Here is a 27057-nt window from a genome sequence, read left to right as displayed (position 1 = left end):
TTCCAAAGCTTAAGGCTCAGGATCTGGGATCCTGGGGACAGGGGCCGGAAGTCAGGGATCCCACAGCACAGAGTCCAGAGCAGAGGGGAGGGTCTGACTCCACTGAGCTCCGCCACCCGCAGGTATATGATGAGCAACGGGTACAAACCGGCACCGCTGGACCTGAGCCACGTGCGCCTGACACCGGCGCAGACGACGCTGGTGGACCGGCTGGCAGAGAACGGGCACAACGTGTGGGCCCGAGACCGCGTGGCCCAGGGCTGGAGCTACAGCGCCGTGCAGGACATCCCCGCACGCCGAAACCCCCGCCTTGTGCCCTACCGCCTGCTGGACGAGGCTACCAAGCGCAGCAACCGGGACAGCCTCTGCCAGGCCGTGCGCACCCTGCTGGGCTACGGCTATAACATCGAGCCGCCAGACCAGGAGCCCAGTGAGCACTAGCCTCTGACTCCAACTCCTGAGCCCTAGCTAGGACCCCTAACCCCTAACCTCTGGGCTATAGCTACAACATGGGGCCACCCAACCAAGGACTCAGAGAGCCTCTAACTCCTACCCCTAAACTGACCCCTGACCTATCAGTGACTCCATCCCAGCCTTGACCCCTAACCCTGGCTGTGGTCCTCAGTCTTCAATTTAGCAACCCCTGGCCCCAACCCCAATTTCTATCCCCTCCCTGACTCTGACTCCTTCTCCCCGATCCTGTTCTCAGTCCGTGATTCTAAACATCGACCTTAGTCTTGACTCTTAACCCCAGACCATGACCGTGACTGACCCCACTTTCTCCCTCTGTATTTCTGTCAGTATCTCTTCTCTGAGAGCTCTGACTGCCAAAGACACGAGGGAGGAGTCTCCCTCACCAGATCCCTCCTACCTCTCTCTGACGAGTCTGAGATTCCCCAATTCTTCTTCTCTAACACCAAGAAATTGTCCCTCGTCCCCCAAGGCCCTTACCTTCCCTGGTCTCTCCCATCAGCCTTGTGATGTCTTGGGTTCCACACCCCACCCAGCCTCTGACTCTGCCTGGCCCCATTTGTAGGTCTGGTGGAGAGCCAGTCTCGTTGGGACCGGATGCGCATCTTCCGGGCAGAGAAATCCTATGCTGTGCAGAGTGGCCGCTGGTACTTTGAGTTCGAGGCGGTCACCACGGGCGAGATGCGAGTGGGCTGGGCGAGGCCTGAGCTGCGGCCTGACGTGGAGCTGGGGGCTGATGAGCTGGCCTATGTCTTCAATGGGCACCGCGTGGGTACCTCCCCGGGCTCTGCTCTGCCAGGCCCTGTGGTCCCTCCCACAGCTCATGCACTCCATCCCTGCCTCTATCTGTGCCTCGCTGCATCCACCCATCCCTGCACCTGCCTTACCACTCATCCATCCATCCCTCCCTCCCTCTCTCTCTGTCCATGCCTATATCCATCCATAATCCATCTCTCTACACAACCATCCAACTGTCCATCCATCCATCCACAAATCCAACCATGCATCCATCTGCTCATCTGTCCACATAATCATCTAACCATCCCCTATTCCATCTATGTTTTCATTTATTAGTTCAGCCATGCACTTATTTAACCAGTCTGTGGTTTCATTTATCTATCTATTCATCTAGCCAGTAATTTAATGCAGGCATCCATCAACTCATCCATCCATCCATCCATCCATCCACCCACCCACCCACCCATCCATCCATTTGTCTGTATATACTTTCTCCCTTCCCTGCATCAACCCACATAGACTCTCGGCTTGCATTTCATTCTTCCATCCAGCCATACCTCCAGCTTCCCAGCCATCCACCTCATTATCCACTCATTTATTCCGGGGGCATATGGGTCTATGTGGATCTGTATGGGGGACATGATAGGTTCGTTGTTCTTTTCTATCTCTCTACTTGCTGCTGCCCCCAGGCCCCCACTACCACTTTGGTGGCCTGCATAACCCCAGCCCCAGCCACAGAAACAGTAGAGAACTCAGGCAGTAGGGATGAGTTACAGAGATTAGTAGAAGGGAAAGCATGAAATCCTATCCCTTATATTCCAAGGATCGTGGATGCAAAAGTGGGGAAAGATGGGGGACACTGGACCTGATGCCTTGCATGTGTACATTTACACGTCTCTCCTTGCTTCCATATCTCTCCATTTCTCTGTGTCTCCCACACCACGTCTTCCCTGCGGCTCCTCACAGGGTCAGCGCTGGCACTTGGGCAGTGAACTATTTGGGCGTCCCTGGCAGTCGGGCGATGTCGTGGGCTGCATGATCGACCTCACGGAGAACACTATTATCTTCACCCTCAATGGTGAGATCCTCATGTCCGATTCAGGCTTGGAAACAGCCTTCCGGGATATTGAGATTGGAGATGGTGAGCGCTGGCCTCATGGCCCCTGAGACCCCTTCATATGCCCTTTTTGGTTTTCCCCCATCTCACCTGACCCTCCACTGCCCCCTCCAGCCTCCCGCTCCTCCATTCCTTCCTTCCACAGTAACCCCTCCCCACAGCTGCCCTTGCCCTGCCCACCTACCCTCACCCCTGCCCATCTATCCCCTCCCACCAGGTTTCCTGCCCGTCTGCAGCTTGGGACCTGGCCAGGTGGGTCACCTGAACCTGGGCCAAGACGTGAGCTCCCTGAGGTTCTTTGCCATCTGCGGCCTCCAGGAAGGCTTTGAGCCATTTGCCATCAACATGCAGCGCCCAGTCACCACCTGGTTCAGCAAAAGCCTTCCCCAATTTGAGGCCGTGCCCCTTGAGCACCCCCACTATGAGGTGAGGACCGACCCCACTCAGTACCCTCTGGTCTGCCTCCAAACCTCATTCCTCCCGTAATTCTCTTCCCTGAGTTTCTCCTTTCCTTCTGTGTTAGCCCACAAACCTTGAAGAAGGGATGTCAGGATAATGGGTTCCCAGGGCTGCCTTGTAGGGTTTAACTTTGGCAAACCACCACCTTTCTGAGCTCCAGGTCCCTCACCTATAAAGTGGGGGAAGGGAGAAAAGAGCAGCTGGATTAAGTGACCCCAATGGAAATTTCCAGTCCTTATAACTATCTGATCCTACAACAAGGTTTAAAGAAATACAAACCCCTGGGTACCTTTTGGCACCTTCTTACTCATTGTTATCTGTGTATATATATTTTTGGTTTATTTGTTTTTAGTAGCTCTTTATTAATCTGAGTGTCCTAATTTTTAGACTCTAGTGTCTTTTTGCCCCCAAGGTTAAAGTCAAGGTCAAACTCTGACCACAAACACTCCCACACAGACAAAGTGATAGTCCTTCTCTCAACCTGGGAAGAACTTGAACTCTATGTGACTGAGCTTCAGTGGGTATTTTAGAATCAGACAGACCTGGAGTTGGTCTCTTACCTGCTGTGTGGCCTTGGGCAGGTGACTGTCTCTTCCTGAGCCTCAGTTTTCCCATCCAGGGCATTGTTTGGATCTGCCACTCACATAATCTCTCTCTTTCTTTCTCTTTTCTGAATCATTGAGTAAGCTAGGGACAGCATGTGTCTTTACCCCTAAATATTTCAAAGTGCATTTCTTCAGAACAGGCTATGCTCTTACAGAACGGCATACAGCACAGTTATGAACGTCGGGAAATTTACCATTGATACATACTATTTCCTAATTCAGAATCCATATTCAAACTTGGTTAATTGTGGCAATAATGTCCCTTTTTATTTTTCCGGTCCAGGATCCACTCCAGGATTACAACTTTCATTTAATGGTTATGTCTCTTTAGTCTTTAAAGGAGAATGTTTCTGAGTCTCTGTCTTTCATGAGATTGATATTTTTTAAGAGTACAGGCCATTTATTTGGAGCACAGTCCTCAATTTGGGTTTGTCTGATGTTCCCTCATGATTCAGCTCAGGTCACACATATTTGGCAAGAATGCCACAGAAGCGATGTGTCCTGCCTGATGTAGGATATCAGGTGGCACATAGTGTCGCCGTGTCGTATTACTAATTACGTTAACTTAGATGATTTGCTTAAGGTACAGGTTTCTCCACTGTAAAGTTTCTTCTTTTTCTTTCTTTAATAAGTAATTTGTGGTGAGGCATAAGACTAGGTAAAAATGGAAGAGTTTTAAGCAGGGAGATGTCTAGTCTAGCTTTGAGTTTTGGAAAGGGCCTTATGAACAGTGGACTGTAGGAGGCTAGAGTGGAGGCAGATACACCAGAGAGGTGGCTGGGGCAGGAGAGGATGGTGGAATAGACGTGAACCTCCCCATCCATGCCATGGTCAGAGGGTGTTCTCAACCCAGAGAACAGAATTGCCAGACAGCAGTGGGAACCTACACACAACCAAGTAGAGGAATCTCACAGACTCAATGTTGAGTGAAAGAAGCCAGACCCAAAAGAGCATGTCCTGTGGGATCCCATTCATAGAAAGTTCAAGAGCAGGCCGGGCTAATCTGTGGTGTGATAAGTCAGGAAGGTGTTACTGTGAAAGAATAACTCAGAGACATTTGGTTACTTTGCACACAATCACAGGCGGGAGATGGTCAGCAGACCATTGTCAAGGATCAGATTTATAAGAGAGGGGAGAGAGAGGAGAGGAAAAGACCCTGCAGACAGTCTGGGAACAGCCAATCTTGGTTGCGCAGTTTTGGGGTGAATTCACTTGCTGATGAGGACCACAGAGGTCCATCTCGACAATGGGTCCTGAGGGGGGGCATCAAAGAAACCACTCCAGTTGTTTCTGGAGTCTCCAAAAAACTTTTGAGAGTCTGTGTTTGCAGCTCACAGGCCAGGCGTCTGTCCCTCTGTCGGCTCCTGTCCCTCATTTAGGCCAGGTTGGTGCATTTCTCATCAGAAGGCCTCACTGTCTTTGAGAGCGTACTGACTAAGTGGGCACTGAGGGGGCCCCTGGGGGGCTTGGTCATGCTCTGTTTCTCTCTCTGGGTGCCGGGCACACAGGCATGTTCACTCTGAAAACTCATCGTACTGTGCACTTAGGATGTGTGTGCTTTTCTGAGTGTTGCATTTCCACATACAAGAAGTTTAACAAAACTTCATCTGGGAGCCTTTACCCTTCTGGGCTGCTCTCTTCAAGAAGTCTTCCCGAGAGGCCAGGAGGGCAGGGCCTTTGTTCTGCTCACTGATGTGTCCCGGCACCTGGAACAGGGCCTGGCACACAGTAGGTGCTCAGTGAATATCTGTGGAGTGGATGGACAGGAAGATGGAGGGGTGGATGGATGGGTGGATGGACGGGTGGATGGACAGGAAGATGGACGGGTGGATGGATGGGTGGATGGAGGGCTGGATGGAGGGGTGGATGGACAGGAAGATGGAGGGGTGGATGGAGGGGTGGATGGATGGGTAGATAGATGGGTAGATGGATGGGTGGATGGACTGGTGGATTGAGGGGTGGATGGACAGGAAGATGGAGGGGTGGGTGGAGGGGTGGATGGAGGGGAGGATGCACGAGTGGATGGACAGGAAGATGGAGGGGTGGATGGATGGGTGGATGGAGGGGTGGATGGATGGGTGGATGGAGGGTGGATGGACAGGAAGATGGATGGACGGGTGGATGGATGGGTGGATGGAGGGGTGGATGGACGGTGGATGGATGGGTGGATGGGACGGTGGATGCAGGGGTGGATGCAGGGGTGGATAGATGGGTGGGTGGACAGGTGAATGCAGGGGTGGATGGACAGTAAGATGGAGGAGTGGATGGACGGGTGGATGGAGGGATGAATGGACAGGAAGATGGAGGGTGGATGGATAGAAAGATGGACGGGTGGATGGACAGGAAGATGGACGGGTGGATGGATGGGTGGATGGACGGGTGGATGGAGGGGTGGATGGACAGGAAGATGGACGGGTGGATGGACGGGTGGATGGACGGGTAGATGACTTGGTCTGGAGTGAGGACTGTACATAGATAGGTTTTGAAAGCTCCCCAAGTGATCCCAGTGCCTGACCAGGGCTGCCACTGCTCAAGGTGCCCAGACAAAGGTTGACAGAGGGCTGAACGCTGCCCATGGCCAAGCTGTTTGCCCCTCTGCTCAGAGGGGTGAGTCTCTGGCTAATTCTCACACAGGTGCTCTCAGGCCTAATGGCGGCTCTGTGCGTAACCAGTTTTAGGACCTATGGCCTAGTCCACCCGCCTGGCTCAGTGCTTCCTGTCCCCTCCAGGTGGCCCGTGTGGATGGCACCGTGGATACACCCCCCTGCCTGCGCCTGACGCACCGCACCTGGGGCTCCCAGAACAGTCTAGTGGAGATGCTCTTTCTCCGGCTGAGCCTTCCAGTCCAGTTCCACCAGCACTTCCGCTGCACTGCAGGGGCTACCCCCCTGGCACCCCCCGGCCTGCAGCCCCCTGCTGAGGATGAGGCCCGGGCAGCGGAACCTGACCCCGACTATGAAAACCTACGCCGCTCAGCTGGGCGCTGGGGCGAGGCCGAGGGGAGCAAAGAGGGAAATGCCAAGGAAGGGGCACCCGGAGGCACCCCCCAGGCTGGGGTGGAGGCCCAGCCCGCCAGGGTGGAGAATGAGAAGGATGCCACCACAGAGAAGAACAAGAAGAGAGGGTGAGTCAACGTTGGGACAGGGTGGGGTTTGGGGTCTGTCCTGGGAGCCCCAATTAGGCAACCTCAATAGCTTGAGAAATCCCGTTGAATCCCAAAGTGGCCCCATATATGCTAAGTGGGGTCAGAATACTGAGGGAGCCCATAATGTCTCAAGTGAACGCCATTACTTCCCCGAGAATGCAAAATTGGGGTACCCCACTATATCTATGGAGAACCCCACTGTCCTTGGAGTACCTCGTGGGCCCCAAAGCTTTTCACCTAATGGACTTCATTATCCAGGGACATGAAAGGGACCTTAGTACCTTGGGAGAGATGACTGTACTCCAAGGTAGCCCAGTGAACGCCATTGGCCTTCTAAATTGGGGTCATTACTGTGTCTCAAATGTGTTCCCCAAAAACTAACTTCAAAGAGACCCTTGAAGGGCACTGAACTTGAATTGAAACGAAATCTGCTTTTCCCCTACTATGGCAGTGGTTTTCAATGGGATGTAGTTCTGTGTCTCTTGGTGGGGGGGTTGGAAGTGAGGGAAAATTTTGGGTTATCACAGTTTTGGGGGGAGGTGCTGGTGCTGGGGGGGGCTCTACATGCCTTCAGTGTACAAGACAGTGCCACATAATGAAGAACTGCCCTTTCCCAAATGCTTCAGCACCCGTAGGAGTGATATATATGAGAAATGCTGACTTAGGAGGACCACTGTATGACCCAAAGGGAACCTCTAAATTTGGGTGACCCGGCATCCACAAGCAAGGAGCACAGCACCTCCAGAATGGATTAGGCTGGTGCAGTTGGGAATTCCATCCCTTGGGTATTAGACATGGGGTGTAGTTAGGACGGATATGGGGGCATGAATGTTGTGGTGGGGAGGGCCGGGGCGCTGGGCTTGAGAGCTGGTTCTCATGGCAGCCTCTCCTTCTCACCACCAGGTTCCTATTCAAGGCCAAGAAGGCTGCCATGATGACCCAGCCACCAGCCACCCCTACGCTGCCCAGACTCCCTCACGAGGTGGTGCCCACCAATGACCGCGATGACCCCGAGATCATCCTCAACACTACCACGGTGTGAACCGGGGACCTTCAACTGTGGGACTCCTCAGATTTCCAAATTTCATGCTGCAATCCCCAGTAACCACCCAGACCTGAGGACACCCCAGTATACAGTGGGACCACAAAATACAGCACACACTTATTTAATCCTTTGAACCCCTAAATCCATAGAGCCAGGGGCCTAAAAATTGCAGGGAACACAATGAAGCTATGAAGCACACTGATATAACTCCCAAGGATCCCAAAATCCAAGGGATAAACCAATATAGACTCAGGACCCCAATATTGGGGTTCACTCATATAAACTCAATACTCCCAAATTTAATAGCTATTCTAGTATACTCCTGGGAACCAAATTTTACAATTATCTCAACATAGTCTTGGGATTCCCCAAATCTGGAATATTTTCTGAGACAAATAGCCTAGTGGTTAGGATCTTGGGCTTTCTGGGTGCCACTTGGGTGAGTCACCTCACGGCTTTATGCCTTCCCTTCTATGGAAGCTCTGTAGTTTCGCCATCAGTAAAATGGGGATGAAAATTGTAGCACTTGAGGGTGATTGTAGGGTTGAGTTATTTTGTGAGCTAATTTGTGAGCTATTATTTACTTATAACTTTGCTGTAACCTGAAGAGGGGCCCAATTTGGGGTATCACAAAATAGTCCCAAAGGATTCTTGAATCTAGAAATACATCAGTAGACACAGAAACAGAGGGACATAGAGTCAGAGGGTCTCAAATCCAGCAACTTCTTGTTAAACTCCCAGAGGACACAGAATCCAGAGAAACCAACTTAGAGTCCCAGGGAAGCCCTGTGTCACCACACTTCCGGACTTACCACTGGTCCCCCTTTGCCTCTCCAGTACTATTACTCCGTGAGGGTCTTCGCTGGCCAGGAGCCCAGCTGCGTGTGGGTGGGCTGGGTCACCCCCGACTACCATCAGCATGACATGAACTTCGACCTCAGCAAAGTCCGGGCAGTGACAGTGACCATGGGGGACGAACAAGGCAACGTCCACAGCAGGTGCGGGCGAGGGGTGGGGACTGTGGAGGTGGGAGGTCAGCGCTGGGCACCTGCTCAGAGGCTCCCCGCCTCCCCTCCTCTCCTCTTCCTGTTTATCTTCCAGTGGCCCCTGCTCTGTGTTTTTCTTCTTCCTCTTCTTCTATTTCTTCTTTTCCATTTTCTCCTCCTTTTCCATTTCGCCCTCCTCTGTCTACGTTACCTCCTTTATTCTCTCCTCCTGCTCCCTTTCCTTCTCCCCCTTCCAGAAGCCCCCACCAGCTTCTAAAAATCTAGCTCCGAGGGCTGAGGTTCTGGGGTGAGGGGTGTCAGTGCTCAGGTCTGCAGGTGGTGGCTGTCTGCGGATGGGCTCTGAGGTCGTGGTATTCCGGGAGCTCGGGAAGGGGGTCTCCAGGGTCCTGAGCTCCTCAGCCGAGGATCCGTGCAGTGACCGCTCATGTCTCCTCCAGCCTCAAGTGCAGCAACTGCTACATGGTGTGGGGCGGAGACTTCGTGAGCCCCGGGCAGCAGGGCCGGATCAGCCACATGGACCTTGTCATTGGCTGCCTGGTGGACTTGGCCACTGGCCTAATGACCTTTACGGCCAATGGCAAAGAGAGCAACACCTTTTTCCAGGTGAGCCCAGCCCTCAGCAACTTAGCAATAGCGTCTGCGTGTTCCGGCATCCCGGGACCACCATTCCAGACACACACAGAGGCCAGACCCCAGAGAGTCAGCTCCTAGTCTGTCCTCAGGACAGGCCAGAGCCGGGAGGCCCCTGGGGAACTGCCTAGTTGAGCCATCCATTGAACTGAAGGCCAGAAAGGAGCAGACAGAACACAGCCTTGACCTTGGAGAGAGATCCATATTCCCTCTTAGGCTGGGGGACGCCAGTCACCACCTTTTCACCAATCAGGGGACACCCTAGGAGGCGCCGGAATCCTAAGGTGGGCTTCTCCTTTTCAACATTTTATTATGGAAGATTTCAAGCACACAGCAAAATTAAAGGAACCGTACAATGAACGCCCATATACCCACTACCAAAAATCCGTGTTTTACTACACTGGCTTTATCACATATTTATCCGCCTATCCAGCCATTAATCCATCTAACTTGGACTTTATAAAACTTTATTTTAAATGGAGAATTTAAAAAATAGAATAGCAAACCGTCCCCAATACACAGCTTCCGCTCCCACCACTCACAGTCAGTCTAGTTTCATCTTCACCCCCACACCCCCCTTCACCCCCACACCCCACTTCACCCCCACACCCACCTTCACCCCCACACCCCCACACCCACCTTCACCCCACACCCACCTTCACCCCCACACCCACCTTCCCCCACACCCCCTTCACCCCCACACCCACCTTCACCCCCACACCCCACCTTCACCCCCACACCCACCTTCACCCCCACACCCCTTCACCCCCACACCCACCTTCACCCCCACACCCACCTTCACCCCCACACCCCCACACCCACCTTCACCCCACACCCACCTTCACCCCCACACCCACCTTCACCCCCACACCCCCTTTCACCCCCACACCCACTGGGAGATTTTGAAGGAAATCCCAGGTATCATACGTTTCATCTCTCTCCAGCATGTAGCTCTAAAAGATAAGGATTCTCTTCCACAGCATAACCACAATACCACTATCACCTAAAAAAACCCTAATATTTCCCAAATATCTAGTCCATGCTCAGATTTCTCTGGTTGTCTCAAAAATGTCTTTTTACTATTTATTTGCTTGAATCAGAATCTAAATAAGGTCATATATTTTAGTTGGTTGCTGCGACCCTTGAGTCTCTTTTCACATGTAGATTTCCCTTCCATCTCTCTCTCTCTCTTTTTTTTTTTCCTTTGAAATGTATTTGTTGAAGAAGCCGGGCTGTCTGTCCTGTAGAAGCTTTGCTCCTCAAACTGTGGTCCCTGGACCAGCAGGGTCTGCATCCACTGGGAGCTCCTTAGAAATGCAGAATCTCACGTCCCTCCTCAGACCCGCCCAATCAGAATCCAAATTGTAACAAACCCCGGGGGGATTCGTGGGCACACTGCATCTGAACAGTGCCGGCCTAGCTGCCCACAGTCTGGATCTGGCCGATGAATCCTTGCAGTGTCACTTTAACGTTTTCCTCTGTCGCCTGTATTTCCTGTAAACTGGGAGATGGGTCCAGGGGTGCAATTAGATTTGGGTTTGGCAAGGCTGCTTCACAGATGGTGGTGTTTGTGGTGGTGGAGTCTGGGTGGGTTCCACTGCAAAAATCAGAGGGGCTGGAGGGAAGGGGCAGTCAGAGGACGCTTTCTGGATTTGGAGAATGAGTACTCTTGGGAGAGAAACGGGAATGGCATCCGTGGTGGGGGCAAGATGTGCGCAAAGACGCAGACAACAGGTTGCCCTGGGGGAGCTGGAGGAGATTGGCCTGGCTGGATCAGAGGGGATCATTGTGGACCCTCCAGGGCCTGAGTCTGGATCTGCAGATCCAGCAGGATCAGGAGGGGGCCCTCAGCCCCAGAGTTTGGGATCCAGAGTCAACACCACTCCCAGCTCACCTTCTTCTTCACCCTGCCCTCTTCCCCCTTGCCAGGTGGAACCCAACACGAAGCTGTTTCCTGCCGTCTTTGTCCTGCCCACCCACCAGAACGTCATCCAGTTTGAGCTGGGGAAGCAGAAGGTAAGAGTGCCCTGAGGGGGCAGGCCGGGCGGGAGGGGCGGGCGGTCAGGCTGGCAGAGTGGCTGAAGGGGAGGGGGCAATCAGGGAGGTCTCCCCGGAAGCGGGGTGGCAGGACGGAGAGGGCGGGGAATCCTGACCCGTGCCCCGCTCCGCGCCCCCAGAACATCATGCCGCTGTCCGCCGCCATGTTTCTGAGCGAGCGCAAGAACCCGGCGCCGCAGTGCCCGCCGCGGCTCGAGGTGCAGATGCTGATGCCCGTCTCCTGGAGCCGCATGCCCAACCACTTCCTGCAGGTGGAGACGCGGCGCGCCGGCGAGCGCCTGGGCTGGGCCGTGCAGTGCCGGGAGCCGCTGACCATGATGGCGCTGCACGTCCCCGAGGAGAACCGGTCAGGGCCCGCCCAGCCGCGGGGGTGGGGCGGGTTCCGCAAGCCTCTGGGGTCTGGATCCAACTCAGTGCCCCCACTACTACCCCGGGACTCCAGACCTACCTTACTATCCCCAGATAACACCCCAAATCAGCCCAGATCCACCTCAGTGGACCACAGACCCACCCCAGGGCTCCAGACCCAGCCCACAGGGCTCCACTCATCTCCGGGAGCCCAGCTCTTCATCAAGGAGTCCACACAATACCCCATGGGCCTCAGGTGCACCTCAGAGGGTTTTGGACATTATTGGAGAGGCCTGGATCATCCCAGGGTCTCTCCGGCATACACAGGGAGATTTTAGGTGTATCCAAGGAGATGTGAAACCCCCTCCAGGGGACCCAGACACACCCAGGGCTAGAGATGTGCTCACATGGATGGCAAGAATGCTCTTAAGGACTCTGATCACGGCCAGGGATCCCAGACTTACCCCAGGAGGCTTCCGACATGCCTCATCTTTCCTTTATTCATTCGTTGGACAATTAGCTCTGAGCCCCTCCTGTGTGACTGGTGGCATGCTAGGCTGCAGACACCAAGCCCTTGTGAATGCACATTCTCCTAATGCTCAGGTGTAACTCAAGGGGCTCAGACCTGCCCAAGGGGACTCCCCAGGGGCCTCAGACACACCTGTTTATTCATTTATTGATTCAACAGGTATTTATTGAGCACTCACTATGTGCCAAGTCCTGTTTAGGTGTTGGGAATATAGCAAAAACAAAAACAAAAACAAAAACCCAAACAGGCAGAAACGTCCTACCCTGTAGAGTTTACATTCTAGTGGTGCTCAGACATAACCAGGGGACTCAGACCTGCCAGAAGGGTTCAGACCCAACCTGGGGATCCCAGATATGTCTCAGGGTCACCAGATCTTCTCCCTGGTCTCTCAGATACTCCAGATTCGCAGACCATCCCAGGAATCTCAGATGTATCCCAGGGGCCCCCCAGACCCCTCAGGGACTTCCAGAACCACTGGAAGAGTCCTAGACCCAGCAGAACACTGGGAGTCCCTGCGGAGCCACTACACTCACCAAGCACCTCTTTACCTCTCTGTGGTCTATGTCTCTCTCCCATCTCCTCTGCCCGCTGTGTTCCCGTCTGTGGCCCATCGCCGCCGCAGGTGCATGGACATCCTGGAGCTGTCGGAGCGCCTGGACCTGCAGAGGTTCCACTCCCACACCCTCCGCCTCTACCGCGCCGTGTGCGCCCTGGGCAACAACCGCGTGGCGCATGCTCTGTGCAGCCACGTGGACCAGGCGCAGCTGCTGCACGCCCTGGAGGACGCGCACCTGCCCGGGCCCCTGCGTGCAGGCTACTACGACCTCCTCATCAGCATCCACCTCGAAAGTGCCTGCCGCAGCCGCCGCTCCATGCTCTCTGAGTACATCGTGCCCCTCACGCCTGAGACCCGCGCCATCACGCTCTTCCCTCCTGGAAGAAGCGCGGAGAATGGTCCCCGCCGCTACGGCCTGCCGGGCGTTGGTGTCACCACCTCGCTGCGGCCTCCACACCATTTCTCAGCCCCCTGTTTCGTTGCTGCCCTGCCAGCTGCTGGGTTGGCGGAAGCCCCTGCCCGCCTCAGCCCCAGCATCCCTCTGGAGGCCCTGAGGGACAAGGCACTGAGAATGCTGGGGGAGGCGGTGCGAGACGGTGGGCAGCACGCTCGCGACCCTGTCGGGGGCTCTGTGGAGTTCCAGTTTGTGCCTGTGCTCAAGCTTGTGTCGACCCTGCTGGTAATGGCTTCCTCCTGCTCCCCTCTGTCCCATTCTTCTTTCACATTCCAAATCATCCGTCCATCCATCCACAACGTACATCCCCTTCCCGTTTATCATCCAACCACCCATTCACCTTTCCATCTGTAGGTCCTCCACCTCTCAATTTATCCTCCTATCGTCTCCTCATCCTTCATCCACTTTTCCTGTCATCCATTCCCTGTCATCTATTCATATGTTTATTAATCTCTTATTCCTTCTTTCCATTCATCCATCCAATCCAATCATTCATCCATCCATCCATCATCCATCCACTTCCCATCCATCCATCTATTCGTTCAAACATACCCCCATCTTCCCAACTGCAAGTCCATCCATCTATTTATCCTTCCATTCTCCACCCACATATCCATCCATACATACATACATGTGTCCATCTATCCAACTTTATTTTTTGTGTGTGTGAGGAAGATCAGCCCTGAGCTAACATCTGCCAATCCTCCTCTTTTTGCTGAGGAAGACTGGCCCTGGGCTAACATCCGTGCCCATCTTCCTCCACTTTATATGGGACGCCACCACAGCATGGCTTGACAAGTGGTGTGTCAGTGCACACGCGCAGGATCCAAACCCAGGCTGCCAGCAGCGGATCATGCGCACTTAACGGCTGCGCCACTGGGCTGCCCCCCAACTTTCTTTCTTTTTTTTTTAAAGATTTTATTTATTTATTTTTTCCCCCCAAAGCCCCAGTAGATAGTTGTATGTCATAGCTGCACATCCTTCTAGTTGCTGTGTGTGGGATGCGGCCTCAGCATGGCCGGAGAAGCGGTGCGTCGGGGCGCGCCCGGGATCCTAACCCGGCCGCCAGCAGTGGAGCGCGCGCACTTAACTGCTAAGCCACGGGGCCGGCCCCCAACTTTCAATCTAATTGTCCATCCAGCCTTCCATTCACTCATACATCAGTCCATCCACCATTCCATCTATTCATCTATCCACCTACCCATTTATTTATTAATCTTTCCTTTCATACATCTAATCATCATCCTCCTTCTACCTGTGCCTCCATCCATCCATACATACATGCATCCACCCATGCAGAGATCCATCCATTCTTTCATCTTCCACCTACCTGTCCATCCATTCATGCATCTCTCTATCCATATGTATGTACACCCGTCCACCTACTGACATCCATCCAAACATCTACGGCTATTCATCCACCCACCCATCCACCCATTCTCCATCCTATCTGTCCTCTATTTCATGTACCCCTTCATTCATAACCCATCTAATAATGACTCACCCACATATCCATCCATCCAGTTTCATATACGAACCTATCCACCCATCCATCCATCCCACCCCACCCTATGGCTATTTACCTATTTATCTATTTACCCATCCACTCATTTGCTTGCTCATGCATCTATCAAACCATCCATCCACCTACCCATCTCTCTATACATCACTTATCCTCTGTCATCCATCCACGCACCATCTCTTTCTCCACCTTTACCTTCACTTTTCCATCCATTGTCCACCCACCCATCCATCTCCCCTTCCATGTATTAATTCCATCTATTAGTTCAGCCACCCAGCCACCCAGTCCTCCCCCCATTCATCCTTCTCTCTCTTTCCCAAGTCTTCTTCCCTTTCATCCTCCCACTCTCCTTCCACCTGTTAGCACCTTCATTATGTTGATTGAGAGCTGGCGTATCTTGGGAGCTATGAGGGCCTCCATCAGGTGTAGGGTCTGTCCTGTTCCAGAGTCACATATGCTCGAGCTTGGGAGAAAAAACACTTACTTGTGTAGGGAGAGGTGCTCATGTTGGGCTGTGTGGTCTAGCCATGTGGGTGGGACACAGGTTGTGGATGTGGGGGGATCTTAAGGTGGGTGGATGGCAGGGCAGGGGGATGCCGTTCCTGCTTGTGGGAGGAATAATATACAGCCAATGCAGGGGTGGATCTGGCATGTGCAGGAGAAGCAGGTCTGGGAAGTGAGGCTGGGACTTGATTATGGAGGCTCTGCAGGCCACAGTGGAGGACCCAGGATTTGTCCTGTAGGTGATGGGCATCTTTGGTGATGAGGATGTGAAACAGATATTGAAGATGATTGAGCCTGAAGTGTTCACTGAGGAGGAAGAGGAAGAGGAGGAGGAAGAGGAGGAGGAAGAAGAAGACGAGGAGGAGAAGGAGGAGGATGAGGAGGAGGAGGCACAGGAGAAGGAAGATGAAGAAAAAGAGGAAGAGGAGCCAGCAGAAGGGGAAAAAGAAGAAAGCCTGGAGGAGGGGCTGCTCCAGATGAAGTTGCCGGAGTCTGTGAAGTTACAGGTGGGCTAGTTCTTCCTGTTTCCCAGCCTCCATCCATCTGGGCTGGGAGACACAGGGTCTGGTGAGGCGTGAGTCTGGACTCTGTCCTGAGGCAGTGGGGAGCTGTGGAAGTGCACAGAGCAGTGGGGTGCTGCTGGCTTGGAATGATCTCTCTGGTTTCCAAGTGGGAGGTGAATTGGAGGGATGAGGCCATGGAGAGGTCTGGCCTAAGGATCCAGGTGGGAGACGATGGTGGCTGGACCAGGGCACAGCCATGGAGAGTGGGACCATGGAGAGGGGGAGAAAGCACGAAAAGTTTCAAGGGAGTCCTGATGGTCTCACCACCATCCTTCCTACTGCATGGCTGTCTTCCCACAGATGTGCCACCTGCTGGAGTATTTCTGTGACCAAGAGCTGCAGCACCGTGTGGAGTCCCTGGCGGCCTTTGCAGAGCGCTACGTGGACAAGCTCCAGGCCAACCAGCGGGACCGCTACGGCCTCCTCATGAAAGCCTTCACCATGTCTGCAGCTGAGACTGCCCGACGTACTCGCGAGTTCCGCTCCCCACCCCAGGAGCAGGTCCTCTGACCCCTGATCCCGCTGGCCTTACTGTATAAACCCCAACCTTAACCTCTCTTCTACTCTGATCACTAATGGTGCTCGACCTCTAAACCTGTGCTTGGTCTCTGACCCTATTGATAGATTTATCTCCCACTCTCCCACCTCTCTGGACCAGCCCGACCTCGGAGTCACCCCAGACTGTCCCTGATCCCTTTCAAACCTCTAGTCTCCCAGATATTCTTCACTACCTCACACTTTGACTCATGACCTTAGACAGGGAGTCACAATTGGATCTTTGATCCTTAACCTCAGAGTTCCTGCTCTGAGGTCTCTGACACACAACCTAACCTTTGACCTTCTAGATCAACATGCTATTGCACTTCAAAGACGTTGAGGATGAGGAAGATTGTCTTCTCCCTGAAGAGATTCGACAGGATTTGCTCGAATTTCATCAAGACCTGCTGGCACACTGTGGTAAGGAGAGGGGATCAGAGAACCATCCTGCCAGACTTTCTCTTGAGACCTCTCCTGAAGTTTCCTTAAGATTTCCTAATCCTAAACATCTATAGTATTGGTGCTATATAACTGTTGGTTGGTTGAATGAATGGATGAAAGAATGAATAGAAGTATTAGTGATCAGATAGATGATGAAATGAAGGATATGTTTATATAGGTGTTTGGGTGGATGTATATATGGATGGATGGCTATAGGCAGATGGATGAGAGTGGAGAGATGGCTGGCTGGAGGGATGGATGGATGACCTCTATTGTTTCTAGTGTCAGCTAATAATCTTACTGAGATTCCCTTATGATGTGTTGTTTTCTGTGGCTGGCTTTCAAGATTTTCTCTTCGCCTTTGCCTTTGCACAGTTTGAGTATGATGTGTCTAGGTGTGGAGCTCTTTGAATTTATCCTACTTGGAGTTTGCTGAGTTTCTTGGATGTGCAGATTAATATTTTTCATCAAATTTGGGACTTTTTGGCCATATTTCTCCAAATCTTTTTTTGCCCCTTTCTTGTCTCTCCTGGGACTCCCATTATACATATATTGGTACACTTGGTGGTGTCTCATGGTCTCTGAGGCTCTGTTAGTTTTTCTTTATTTTATTTTCCTGTTCTTCAGACTCAATAATCTATATTCCTACCTTCAAGTTCACTGATTCTTTCTCCTACCAGCTCAAATATGCTGTTGTATCCTTCTAGTGAATTTCAGTTATTGTACTTTTCAACTCCAGAATTTCTATATGGTTATTTTTTATATTATCTACCTCTTTATTAGTATTCTGCATTTGATGAGTCATTGTCATCATGCTTCTATTTAATACTTTAGATGTGGTTTCCTTTAGTTCTTTGAACATGTTTATAGTAGACGATTTAAAAGACAAATGCTTCAAAGAACGAATAAAGGAACGAACATATGAACATATAAAGAAATAAATGAAAACCCCCATGAATGCACACATGAATGAGAGATGAATGAATAAACAGATGAATGAATGAAGAAGTGAATAATTGAGCAGACAAATAAGCAAACGGATGGATGACACTCCCTCCCTTCTCGACCACCTCCAGGAATTCAGCTGGAGGGGGAGGAGGAGGAACCAGAGGAAGAGGCCACCCTGGGCAGCCGCCTGATGAGCCTGTTGGAGAAAGTGCGGCTGGTGAAGAAGAAGAAGGAGAAATCTGAGGAGGAGGGGCCTGCAGAGGAGAGCAAACCCCGTGAGGACTGGGACCACCAGGAGGGGGCTGGGGGGGGCAGCCCTGTGCTTGGGGAACATCTGGGTCCAAGACAGGTCATGAGGAGTAGTGCAAGGGAGGGGTAGATGGGTATTAATGAGAGAGGAGGCGTGCTGGAGGTGTGGCCCAAATGTGGGGGCTGCACAGTATGTGTGTTGGACCAGGGTGGCATGTGGTCCTCCAGAGCATCCAACCTTGGGATGGTGGCAACTCCTGCACCACCGTGGTTTTCAGGTCCTCGTGGCTTTTCTTTGTTTTTCTTTTCTTTCTTGGTGAAACGATGACCATGCTGAGGGATTAGAAAACCAGTCGTGATCAATGTTGGTCCAATGGGTCATTATGCAAACTATATATTAGCCCCATCTGACAAGGACAGAGTCCCTGACGTTGATACAGGGTTTATTCTACAACATTCAGGAAACTTTTATTGGGCCAACTCTAGGCCAGGCACTGTTGGCAGGGCTGGAGAATACAGTAGGGGAAGAAATGCCCCTGCCATCAGGGAGTTTAGATATTACAACAGATATAAGTATACGTATACCATAATGTCAGGTGGCCATGGGTGCTAAGGAGAAAAATGAAACTGAGTGAGAGGAGAGGGAGAGGAACAAAGATAGGGAGGTTGGGTTGGGGGAGTGAGGTTTACAAAGATCTGGGGAAGGATGATTGGTACAGAGGGAACAGCCCATGCAAAGGCCCTGAGGCAGGGACACGCTTGGTGTGTTTAGAGGCCAGTGTGGTTGGAGAAGAGTGAGCAAGGGGGAGAGGGGCAGGAGATGAGGTCAGAAGTGACAGAGCCAGATTGTATGGGGCCACTGGAAGGAAGGTAGGATTAACGTTGCAGGTCATGAATTGAATTCACACCATCGTTCAGTGCTAGTGCATGGAGGTTTCTCCTAACCCTGAGACATGGGACATGTGTCTTCTCTCCCAGAAATCCTGGGAAGGAAAAGGGTTGGGAGAGAAAGAGAGACAGAGAGATAAATGGATGTTGGACATAGGAGAGGTGAGTCCCAGGGAGATCGTCAGGGAAAATAAAACAGGTTTGTTTGTTTGTTTGTTTGTTTGTTTGAGGAAGATTGGCCCTGAGCTCACATCTGTTGCCGATATTCCTCTTTTTCTTTTTTCTTCCCAAAGCCCCAATACATAGTTGTATGTCCTAGTTGTAGATCCTTCTAGTTCTTCTATGTGGGATGCCGCCTCAGCACGGCTTGATGAGCAGTGAGTAGGTCCGCGCCCGGGATCCAAACCAGCGAACAACCCCGGGCCACCGAAGCAGAATGCACGGACTTAACCCCTACGCCACCGGGCCAACCCCCAAGTTGTTTTGACATCATTTTCAAATGATACCAAAGTCCTCCCAGTTTTTCTTTGTGTCTGTTGTCTCTCTTGGTGAAATATTGGTGGTATTTTTACAGAACAAATGGAATCGAGACTTGAATTTTCAAAGGTGCACAGTGAACTGCTTATAATAGTGCTCTGCTGTTTTGAGTGATACAATTCCTTCTTCCTCTTGAAACTTGTGGGGGGCCCTAGGGAATGGGTATTAGGGTGAAGAGAACAGAGGCTCTTAGGGCAACAGGAGAAAATCTGCCGGGATCTGCCCACTCCTGGCAGGTGGAGGGTGGGGGCGGTTAGTAACCGAGGAGCCTTCTGGAAAGGGGGCCCCTTCCGCATTACTCTGGCTCAAGGCCCTGGCCAGGCAGAGTGTCCCGACCCCCGTGTCCCCTTCCAGAGTCACTGCAGGAGCTGGTGTCCCACACAGTGGTGCGCTGGGCCCAAGAGGACTTCGTGCAGAGCCCCGAGCTGGTGCGGGCCATGTTCAGCCTCCTGCACCGGCAGTACGACGGCCTCGGGGAGCTGCTCCGGGCCCTGCCCCGGGCCTACACCATCTCGCCGTCGTCCATGGAGGACACCATGAGCCTGCTCGAGTGCCTCGGCCAGATCCGCTCGCTGCTCATCGTGCAGATGGGCCCGCAGGAGGAGAACCTGATGATCCAGAGCATCGGGTGGGCGCCGCCCCTCCCCTGACTCTGCGTGTGCCCGAGGAGGAGCGGGAGCCTTCCCGGATCCAGCTTGCCCCCCCTGGGTCGTGTCCCCTCCCCTTACCTCTCCATCCACCCCCACAGTGACGGCTCCTACTCACCTGCCACTCTTGGCACAAAGTTTACCCTCTTTGAGCTTCAGTTCCCTCATCTCTAAAATGGCGAGAGCGTCGTCTCCCTCGTGGAGTCATGGTGTGGCTTAGGGAGCTCATGCAGCAGTAGTAATAATAATAATGATATTATTAATGCCATTGAGCACCCACTCAGTGTCAAGTGTGCCTCCTTCATTCACTCAGCAAGCACTGAGCACCTACTGTGTGCCAGGTCCTTTCGAGGCACTTACAATGGGCAACAGGACGGAGGTCTCCTCCCTAGGGGAGCCCACCTTGGATCCAGGCCTTGGTTTGCTCATCTGTGAAATAGGGGCGATTACAATCCCTCTCCGCACAGAGTGGACATAGAGTGGACAAGTTCAGATCTGTCAGGGGGGCCGGGCCGGGCACAGAGTAGGAGCTCACTAAATGTTAACTGGCATCACGTGGTGGCGACAGCGCCCCCGAGGGGCTGGGCTCTCCCTGTGGTTGGGCCCCGCCCGGCCCCTGGTAACCGACGCGCTCTGTCTGCAGGAACATCATGAACAACAAGGTCTTCTACCAACACCCGAACCTGATGCGGGCGCTGGGCATGCACGAGACGGTCATGGAGGTCATGGTGAACGTCCTCGGGGGTGGCGAGTCCAAGGTAGGGGGCCTGCGTGGGCCGGGGGTTCCGGGGAGGGGCCACGGAGGGCAGCGCTGACCACCGGCCCACCCTGCCTGCCCCAGGAGATCCGCTTCCCCAAGATGGTGACGAGCTGCTGCCGCTTCCTCTGCTACTTCTGCCGCATCAGCCGGCAGAACCAGCGCTCCATGTTCGACCACCTGAGCTACCTGCTGGAGAACAGCGGCATCGGCCTAGGTGAGAACCCTCAAGCCCGGGGCTGCCCCCCAGAGCCCACTCCTCATGGTCCATCCAGGCCCATCCCATTCTCCACTGGCTCAGTCACTCATTCAGTCATTCAACAAACACTAGCTCTCAACCCACCCTGGATCTGGGCCTGTCATGGGCGGTGCTGGGGACACCCAGACAGCCCTGGGCCTGGCCCTCATGAAGCTTATAGTGCAGTGGGAAAGAGACCCATCCCAGACAGTGACAGCTCGGAGTGGTCAGCCTGGGATGGGAAAGCACAGGCCAGAGGAGGCACCTGACCCAGGCGGGAAAAGGGGTGGTCAGGGAGGGCTTCCTGGAGGAGGTGAGATAAGCAGGAATGAGACAGGCTGCTGCTCACCTCCAAAGAGCATTCTCATGGCCTCTCCCCCCACAGGCATGCAGGGCTCCACGCCCCTGGACGTGGCCGCCGCCTCCGTCATTGACAATAATGAGCTGGCCCTGGCACTGCAGGAGCAGGACCTGGAGAAGGTGTGGAGGGAGGAGGCCTGGCCCCTCCTTGGCCCCTTGGGGTGCCTGGTGACTTGGGACCCACTCTGAGGGGCGATTCTGGATGGTCCAGGACCCAGTCAGAAGGGGAACACTTTGCTGGGCGAGAACAGGACTCAGTCAATCACTCATGAGGCTGGGCGCGAATCCACGCTCCCCCCTCCCCAGCCCCGTGGCCTTGGGGGGCTACTTGGCCCTCTGTGCCCCCTGTTTCTGTGGGTAGTGGGGAAGGGCCTGGGTGCTGGAGTTCAGTGACTTAGGTTAACAAACTCTGCTCCCTTGCTGTGTGGCCTTGGACAAGTGACTTAAATTCTCCAGGCCTCCGTCTCCTCGTCTGGAGAATGAATATCACAATAGAAACCACTTCACAGAGTTGTTCTGAGGATTAAATGAGTTAATCCATGGAAGCGTTTATAAAACAGTAAGCACTTAATAACAGCTAGCCACTGTTATATTATTATTTATTTAACAAATATTTATCGAGCACTTACATGCATCAGGATCTGTCCAAGGCCGTAGGGGCGTGACAGTGACTGGGACAGTCAAACAGCCTTGTCCTTGTGAAGCTGACCTTCTAGTTGGGAGATGGGTGATAAACAAGATGAATAAGTAAAATATACAGGGTATTAGCTGGTGACAAGTGTTAAGGAGGGAAAAACTGAGCAGGGGAGAGAAATATCGTGTCAGCGGGGTGTCCGAGTGTAGACAAGAATGGTTAGAGAAAGCCTCATCGAGAAAGTGACCTATATGGACATCTGGGGAAGAGCATTCCAGGCCTGGAACGACCAGTGCAAAGGCCCTGAGGCAGGAATGAACTTCATGAGTTTGAGGAACAGCCAAGTGCGGCTGGAGCAGAGGGAGCTCGGGGTGAGCGGTGGGAGGTGAGGGCAGGGAGGTGACAGGGGCAGATTGTGTGGAGGGTCTTATGGGCTCCAGTGAGGGCTTCGGCTTTGACCCTAAGTGAGATGGCACCACGGGAGGGTTCTGATAAGGGGAGGGACGTGACCTGACCCTAGTGTTTGCAGGCGCCCTCTGACTGTGTGTGGGGGACGGACTGGAGGGGAGGGCAGGGAGCCCAGGGAGGAGGCCACTGCAATGGTCCAACTGGACAGTGAGAGTTATTGTTTGCCGAGGGATGCAGAGATGAATCGGATTGCGGAGCTCCAGGGATGGGCAGGGAGCTGAGCCTTGGGGAGGAAGGTGGTGTGGGTCTGGCCCTGGCTGAGTCCCCTCTGCCCCCAGGTGGTGTCCTACCTGGCAGGCTGTGGCCTCCAAAGCTGCCCCATGCTCCTGGCCAAAGGATACCCGGACATCGGCTGGAACCCCTGCGGCGGTGAGCGCTACCTGGACTTCCTGCGCTTCGCTGTCTTCGTCAATGGTGAGGCAGGGGGTGGAGGTGGCAGGGCGGGAGGCGGGGGGCACTGGTCAAAGCTCCCCTGGGGGTGAGGTCCACAGCCTGGCCTGGGCCGGGATCCCTCCCAGTGGGCACGGGGCAGGGTCCAGAGGCCAACAGGGGCCTGGCGTTAAGCCCTGAGGTGCTGGGTCCTGGGCTGCCTGGGGATGGTCCCTGGGCGGTGGCTCACGGGGCCTCCTGACCCCGTGCGCCGGCCAGGTGAGAGCGTGGAGGAGAACGCCAACGTGGTGGTGCGGCTGCTCATCCGGAAGCCCGAGTGTTTCGGGCCGGCCCTGCGAGGGGAGGGCGGCTCGGGGCTGCTGGCCACCATCGAAGAGGCCATCCGCATCTCCGAGGACCCCGCGCGGGACGGCCCGGGCGTCCGCAGGGACCGGCGGCGCGAGCAGTGAGTCTCCGCCCCTCCTCCACAGAACGGCCCGCCCTCCCGGGCGTGCTGCCTCCCCCACACCACCGCCTTCCCCTGCAGCTTCGGCGAGGAGCCCCCCGAGGAAAACCGGGTGCACCTGGGACACGCCATCATGTCCTTCTACGCTGCCTTGATCGACCTGCTCGGACGCTGTGCACCGGAGATGCATGTGAGAGCCCGAAGGCCGGGGCCGGGAGGGGCGTGCATGGCAACCTTGGACCTCTTCATTCAGACATAACAGCACTGATTGAGCTCCCTCTTCGGGGGCTGGCCCTAGGCTAGGCAATCCTGGGGACACACCACTGACCAAGAGAGCCCAGGCCCCACTCTCACGGAGCTCCCAGTCCTGGAGGAGACCAGGCAATGAGAGCTGGGGTGGGCAGGGCTGCAGTGGGGAAGCACAGGCCGAGGGGGCAGCTGGGAATTCTAGAGTTAGCCCTCCCACCCCAGGAGGCCTGCTCTACCTGCCAGTGTGTGAGGAAGCGATGGATGGAGTAATGACCAAATGTGCCCGCACCCCCCCCCTCCAGCTCATCCAAGCCGGCAAAGGCGAAGCCCTGCGGATCCGCGCCATCCTGCGCTCCCTCGTGCCCCTGGACGACCTCGTGGGCATCATCAGCCTCCCACTGCAGATCCCCACCCTGGGCAAAGGTGCGGAGGATGGGGCGGGACTCAGCAAGGGAGTGGTGCCAGGGAGGGAGCGGATGGGGCGGAAGGGCATCCCTGACCCCCTGCCCTCTTCCCCGACAGATGGCGCTCTGGTGCAGCCCAAGATGTCAGCATCTTTCGTGCCGGACCACAAGGCGTCCATGGTGCTCTTCCTGGACCGCGTGTACGGCATCGATAACCAAGACTTCTTGTTGCACGTACTGGACGTGGGGTTCCTGCCCGACATGCGGGCGGCCGCCTCGCTGGACACGGTGAGCAGCCTGGCCACCCTCCCTGTCCAGGGTGGGATGTGAGATGGGTCATGGGACTAGCAGCAGCACGTTTGTTTGTTCTGAAATTGTGTATATATCATAATCCTCCTTCCCCATCATCAAGACAGAAAACAAAAACCAAGAAAAACTCTGAGTTCTGGGAAAGGGTGGGTGGAAATCTCCAACATCTCGGGTTATAAGAAATAATCATTCTTACTGATGGCTCAGCACATGAAGACATGCAGACCTGTGCACGACAACAGTCACAGTAACAGAAGGTGACAAGGCCAAGTAAGATGAGGACTGAGAACTGGCCGATGGTTTGGCCTCACAGAGGTCACTGGTGACCTTGACAAGCAGTGTCAAGGTGGGGAAAGCCTTACTGAGAGCCTGGGAGGTGAGATCTTGGACAGCCAGTGTCCACAGTTCTTTACACAAGTTGGTGACAGAGGAGGCAGAGGGATGGTGATATGCTGGAGGGGAAACTTGGTCAAGAGAAGGCTCTTCTGAAAATGGGAGAAATAACTGTGGACCCATTAACTGGCAAAGGGAACCCTGGAGCTTGGCTCTGTAACTGCCAGTTCATCAGAAATCCTGGGGGCAGAGGAACAAGTTAACGGACACCACCGGGAAGCGACCAGCCAAAGCCAAAACCTAGAAAATTCCACTGGACGAATGACCCAGTTTCTCTAGCAAATAAATAGCATGAAAAAGGGGGGGAGGGAGGGACAGTTACAGATGAAAAGAACTAAGAGAGCCATCAGCCAAATACAGTCTGTGTCAGGGGCCGGCCCATTGGCGCAGCGGTTAAGTGCGCGCGCTCTGCTTCGGTGGCCCGGGGTTCGCAGGTTCGGATCCCAGGCGCGCACCAACGCACTGTCAAGCCATGCTGTGGCAGCGTCCCATATAAAGTAGAGGAAGATGGGCACGGATGTTAGCTCAGGGCCAGTCTTCCTCAGCAAAAAAAGAGGAGGATTGGCAACAGATGTTAGCTCAGGGCTGATCTTCCTCACACACACACAAATAAATAAATAAAATAAAATAAAATAAATACAGTCTGTGGACCTTCCTGAGCCCCTGATCCAGACAATCCCAGCTAAATGCAAAGCAATTTTTGAGACAATTGGAGAAAGCTGATCATGAATAGTGAGAGATTGTTCTGTTAGGTGTGATAATGGCAGGGTGGAATGTTAAATAGAAGCTCTTGTCTGAATGGAGACACATATTTACGTATATATGGGTAAAATGGTATATGGCTGGGGGTTGCATGAAAATATTACAGGAAAAAAGGTGAGGGTTAGAGAGGAAATAAACACGCAGAAGGTGGATGTCTGCCCAACAGTCCAGTCTGGGTGATGAGGGTTCATTAACTGGCCTCTCAACTTTTACGTGTGTTTGAAAATTTGCATAGTCCAGAGTCATAAGGGGAGTAGAGACTGGGAGGAGCAGGTTTGGGGGAAGATCAGAAGCTGGGTCGTTTGCCCAGAGTTGTCCAGGGCGGGTGCCAGGGCAGCCCCAGGAGCGCACAGCGGGCCTGATGTCCCCACTCTGTGCCCCAGGCCACTTTCAGCACCACGGAGATGGCGCTGGCGCTGAACCGCTACCTGTGCCTGGCCGTGCTGCCGCTCATCACCAAGTGCGCGCCGCTCTTCGCGGGAACGGAGCACCGCGCCATCATGGTGGACTCCATGCTTCACACGGTGTACCGCCTGTCCCGCGGCCGCTCGCTCACCAAGGCGCAGCGCGACGTCATCGAGGACTGCCTCATGTCGCTCTGCAGGTGGGGCGGGACCCCAGGGCGTGGCGGGCCGCGGGGTGGGGCGGGCCTCGAGGTGAGGCCCACCCGCGCCCGGTGCTTGTCCCCGCAGGTACATCCGCCCGTCCATGCTGCAGCACCTGCTGCGGCGCCTCGTGTTCGACGTGCCCATCCTTAACGCGTTCGCCAAGATGCCACTCAAGGTGAGGGCGAACCCTCTTTAGCGTGCTTATTTGCATGCCCCACCCACCCGCTACCTCTGCCCTCGGACATTTATCTCACACCACCCAGGCCAATTAACCTGCCCATGTGAGGGCAGCCGCCCGGTAGAAACCTCTTTGGCATTCTCATTTGCATACTAGGATTCCCAGGACATTCACTTTGCATCATTGGTGTCTCTAACATTCCCTAATTAGCGTTTAATTTGCCTAACAGTGAGCCAGCCCCCGCCTCAATTAGCATATATTCGCATGGGGCACACTACTTTTCCTAATTAGCTTGCTTATTCGCATGCTCAGACCACCAGCCTTCCACTATTCAAATGAGTGCATTTATTTGAATAAACAGTACCACAGCTATTCTGAATATTTGCACACTGTCTCTCCTACATTTTTTTATTTGCATGCTAGTTTGCATAAGGAGATAACCCCAACTCGGATAGCTTGACTATTTTGCATAACACATCTAAATCAGTCCCTACTTCAGATTTGCATATTGGATGGTGGAGGCCCATTTACCATATATTTGCTTCCCAATTACCATATATTTGCTTCCAAATTACCATATATTTGCATGGGGTGCTGTCTATGTTTCTGTTTGCCATGGTAATTCACATAAGCACAGATCACTCCATCCATATGCTTATTTGCACACGACCCTACCCATGGATTAACATTAGCATGCTTATTTGTGTAAAGCAACACCAGACAAATCCAGATCTGGTTTAATGCCCATCTTGACTCTAAATTAGAATGCCAGGGGCCAGCCCCGTGGCTTAGCGGTTAAGTGCGTGCGCTCCGCTACTGGCGGCCCGGGTTTGGATCCCAGGTGCGTGCCGACGCACCGTTTTT

General features: G+C 53.7%; 1 protein-coding gene across 1 annotated transcript in view; it reads left to right on the top strand.

The window, feature by feature from the left end:
* RYR1 (ryanodine receptor 1) overlaps positions 1-27057 on the top strand; it is a 111062-nt gene that overhangs the window by 21966 nt on the left and 62039 nt on the right. Inside the window, exons 24-49 of the mRNA XM_087421947.1 lie at positions 123-430; positions 1037-1239; positions 2176-2350; positions 2544-2752; positions 6120-6514; positions 7439-7571; positions 8418-8578; positions 9025-9190; positions 11147-11233; positions 11395-11621; positions 12775-13387; positions 15428-15694; positions 16052-16252; positions 16597-16708; positions 17806-17952; positions 19706-19979; positions 20642-20756; positions 20840-20972; positions 21379-21473; positions 22734-22869; positions 23104-23290; positions 23372-23480; positions 23842-23962; positions 24062-24231; positions 25791-26011; positions 26100-26190. Of these exons, the coding sequence (XP_087278073.1) occupies positions 123-430; positions 1037-1239; positions 2176-2350; positions 2544-2752; positions 6120-6514; positions 7439-7571; positions 8418-8578; positions 9025-9190; positions 11147-11233; positions 11395-11621; positions 12775-13387; positions 15428-15694; positions 16052-16252; positions 16597-16708; positions 17806-17952; positions 19706-19979; positions 20642-20756; positions 20840-20972; positions 21379-21473; positions 22734-22869; positions 23104-23290; positions 23372-23480; positions 23842-23962; positions 24062-24231; positions 25791-26011; positions 26100-26190 (5056 nt within the window). The remainder of the gene's footprint in view (positions 1-122; positions 431-1036; positions 1240-2175; positions 2351-2543; positions 2753-6119; positions 6515-7438; positions 7572-8417; positions 8579-9024; positions 9191-11146; positions 11234-11394; positions 11622-12774; positions 13388-15427; positions 15695-16051; positions 16253-16596; positions 16709-17805; positions 17953-19705; positions 19980-20641; positions 20757-20839; positions 20973-21378; positions 21474-22733; positions 22870-23103; positions 23291-23371; positions 23481-23841; positions 23963-24061; positions 24232-25790; positions 26012-26099; positions 26191-27057) is intronic.

Source organism: Ceratotherium simum, chromosome 33 (assembly GCF_057802395.1).
Source record: "Ceratotherium simum simum isolate JZ-2026a chromosome 33, ASM5780239v1, whole genome shotgun sequence".
NCBI lineage: Eukaryota > Metazoa > Chordata > Mammalia > Perissodactyla > Rhinocerotidae > Ceratotherium > Ceratotherium simum.
This window is presented reverse-complemented; position numbering and strand designations above follow the sequence as displayed.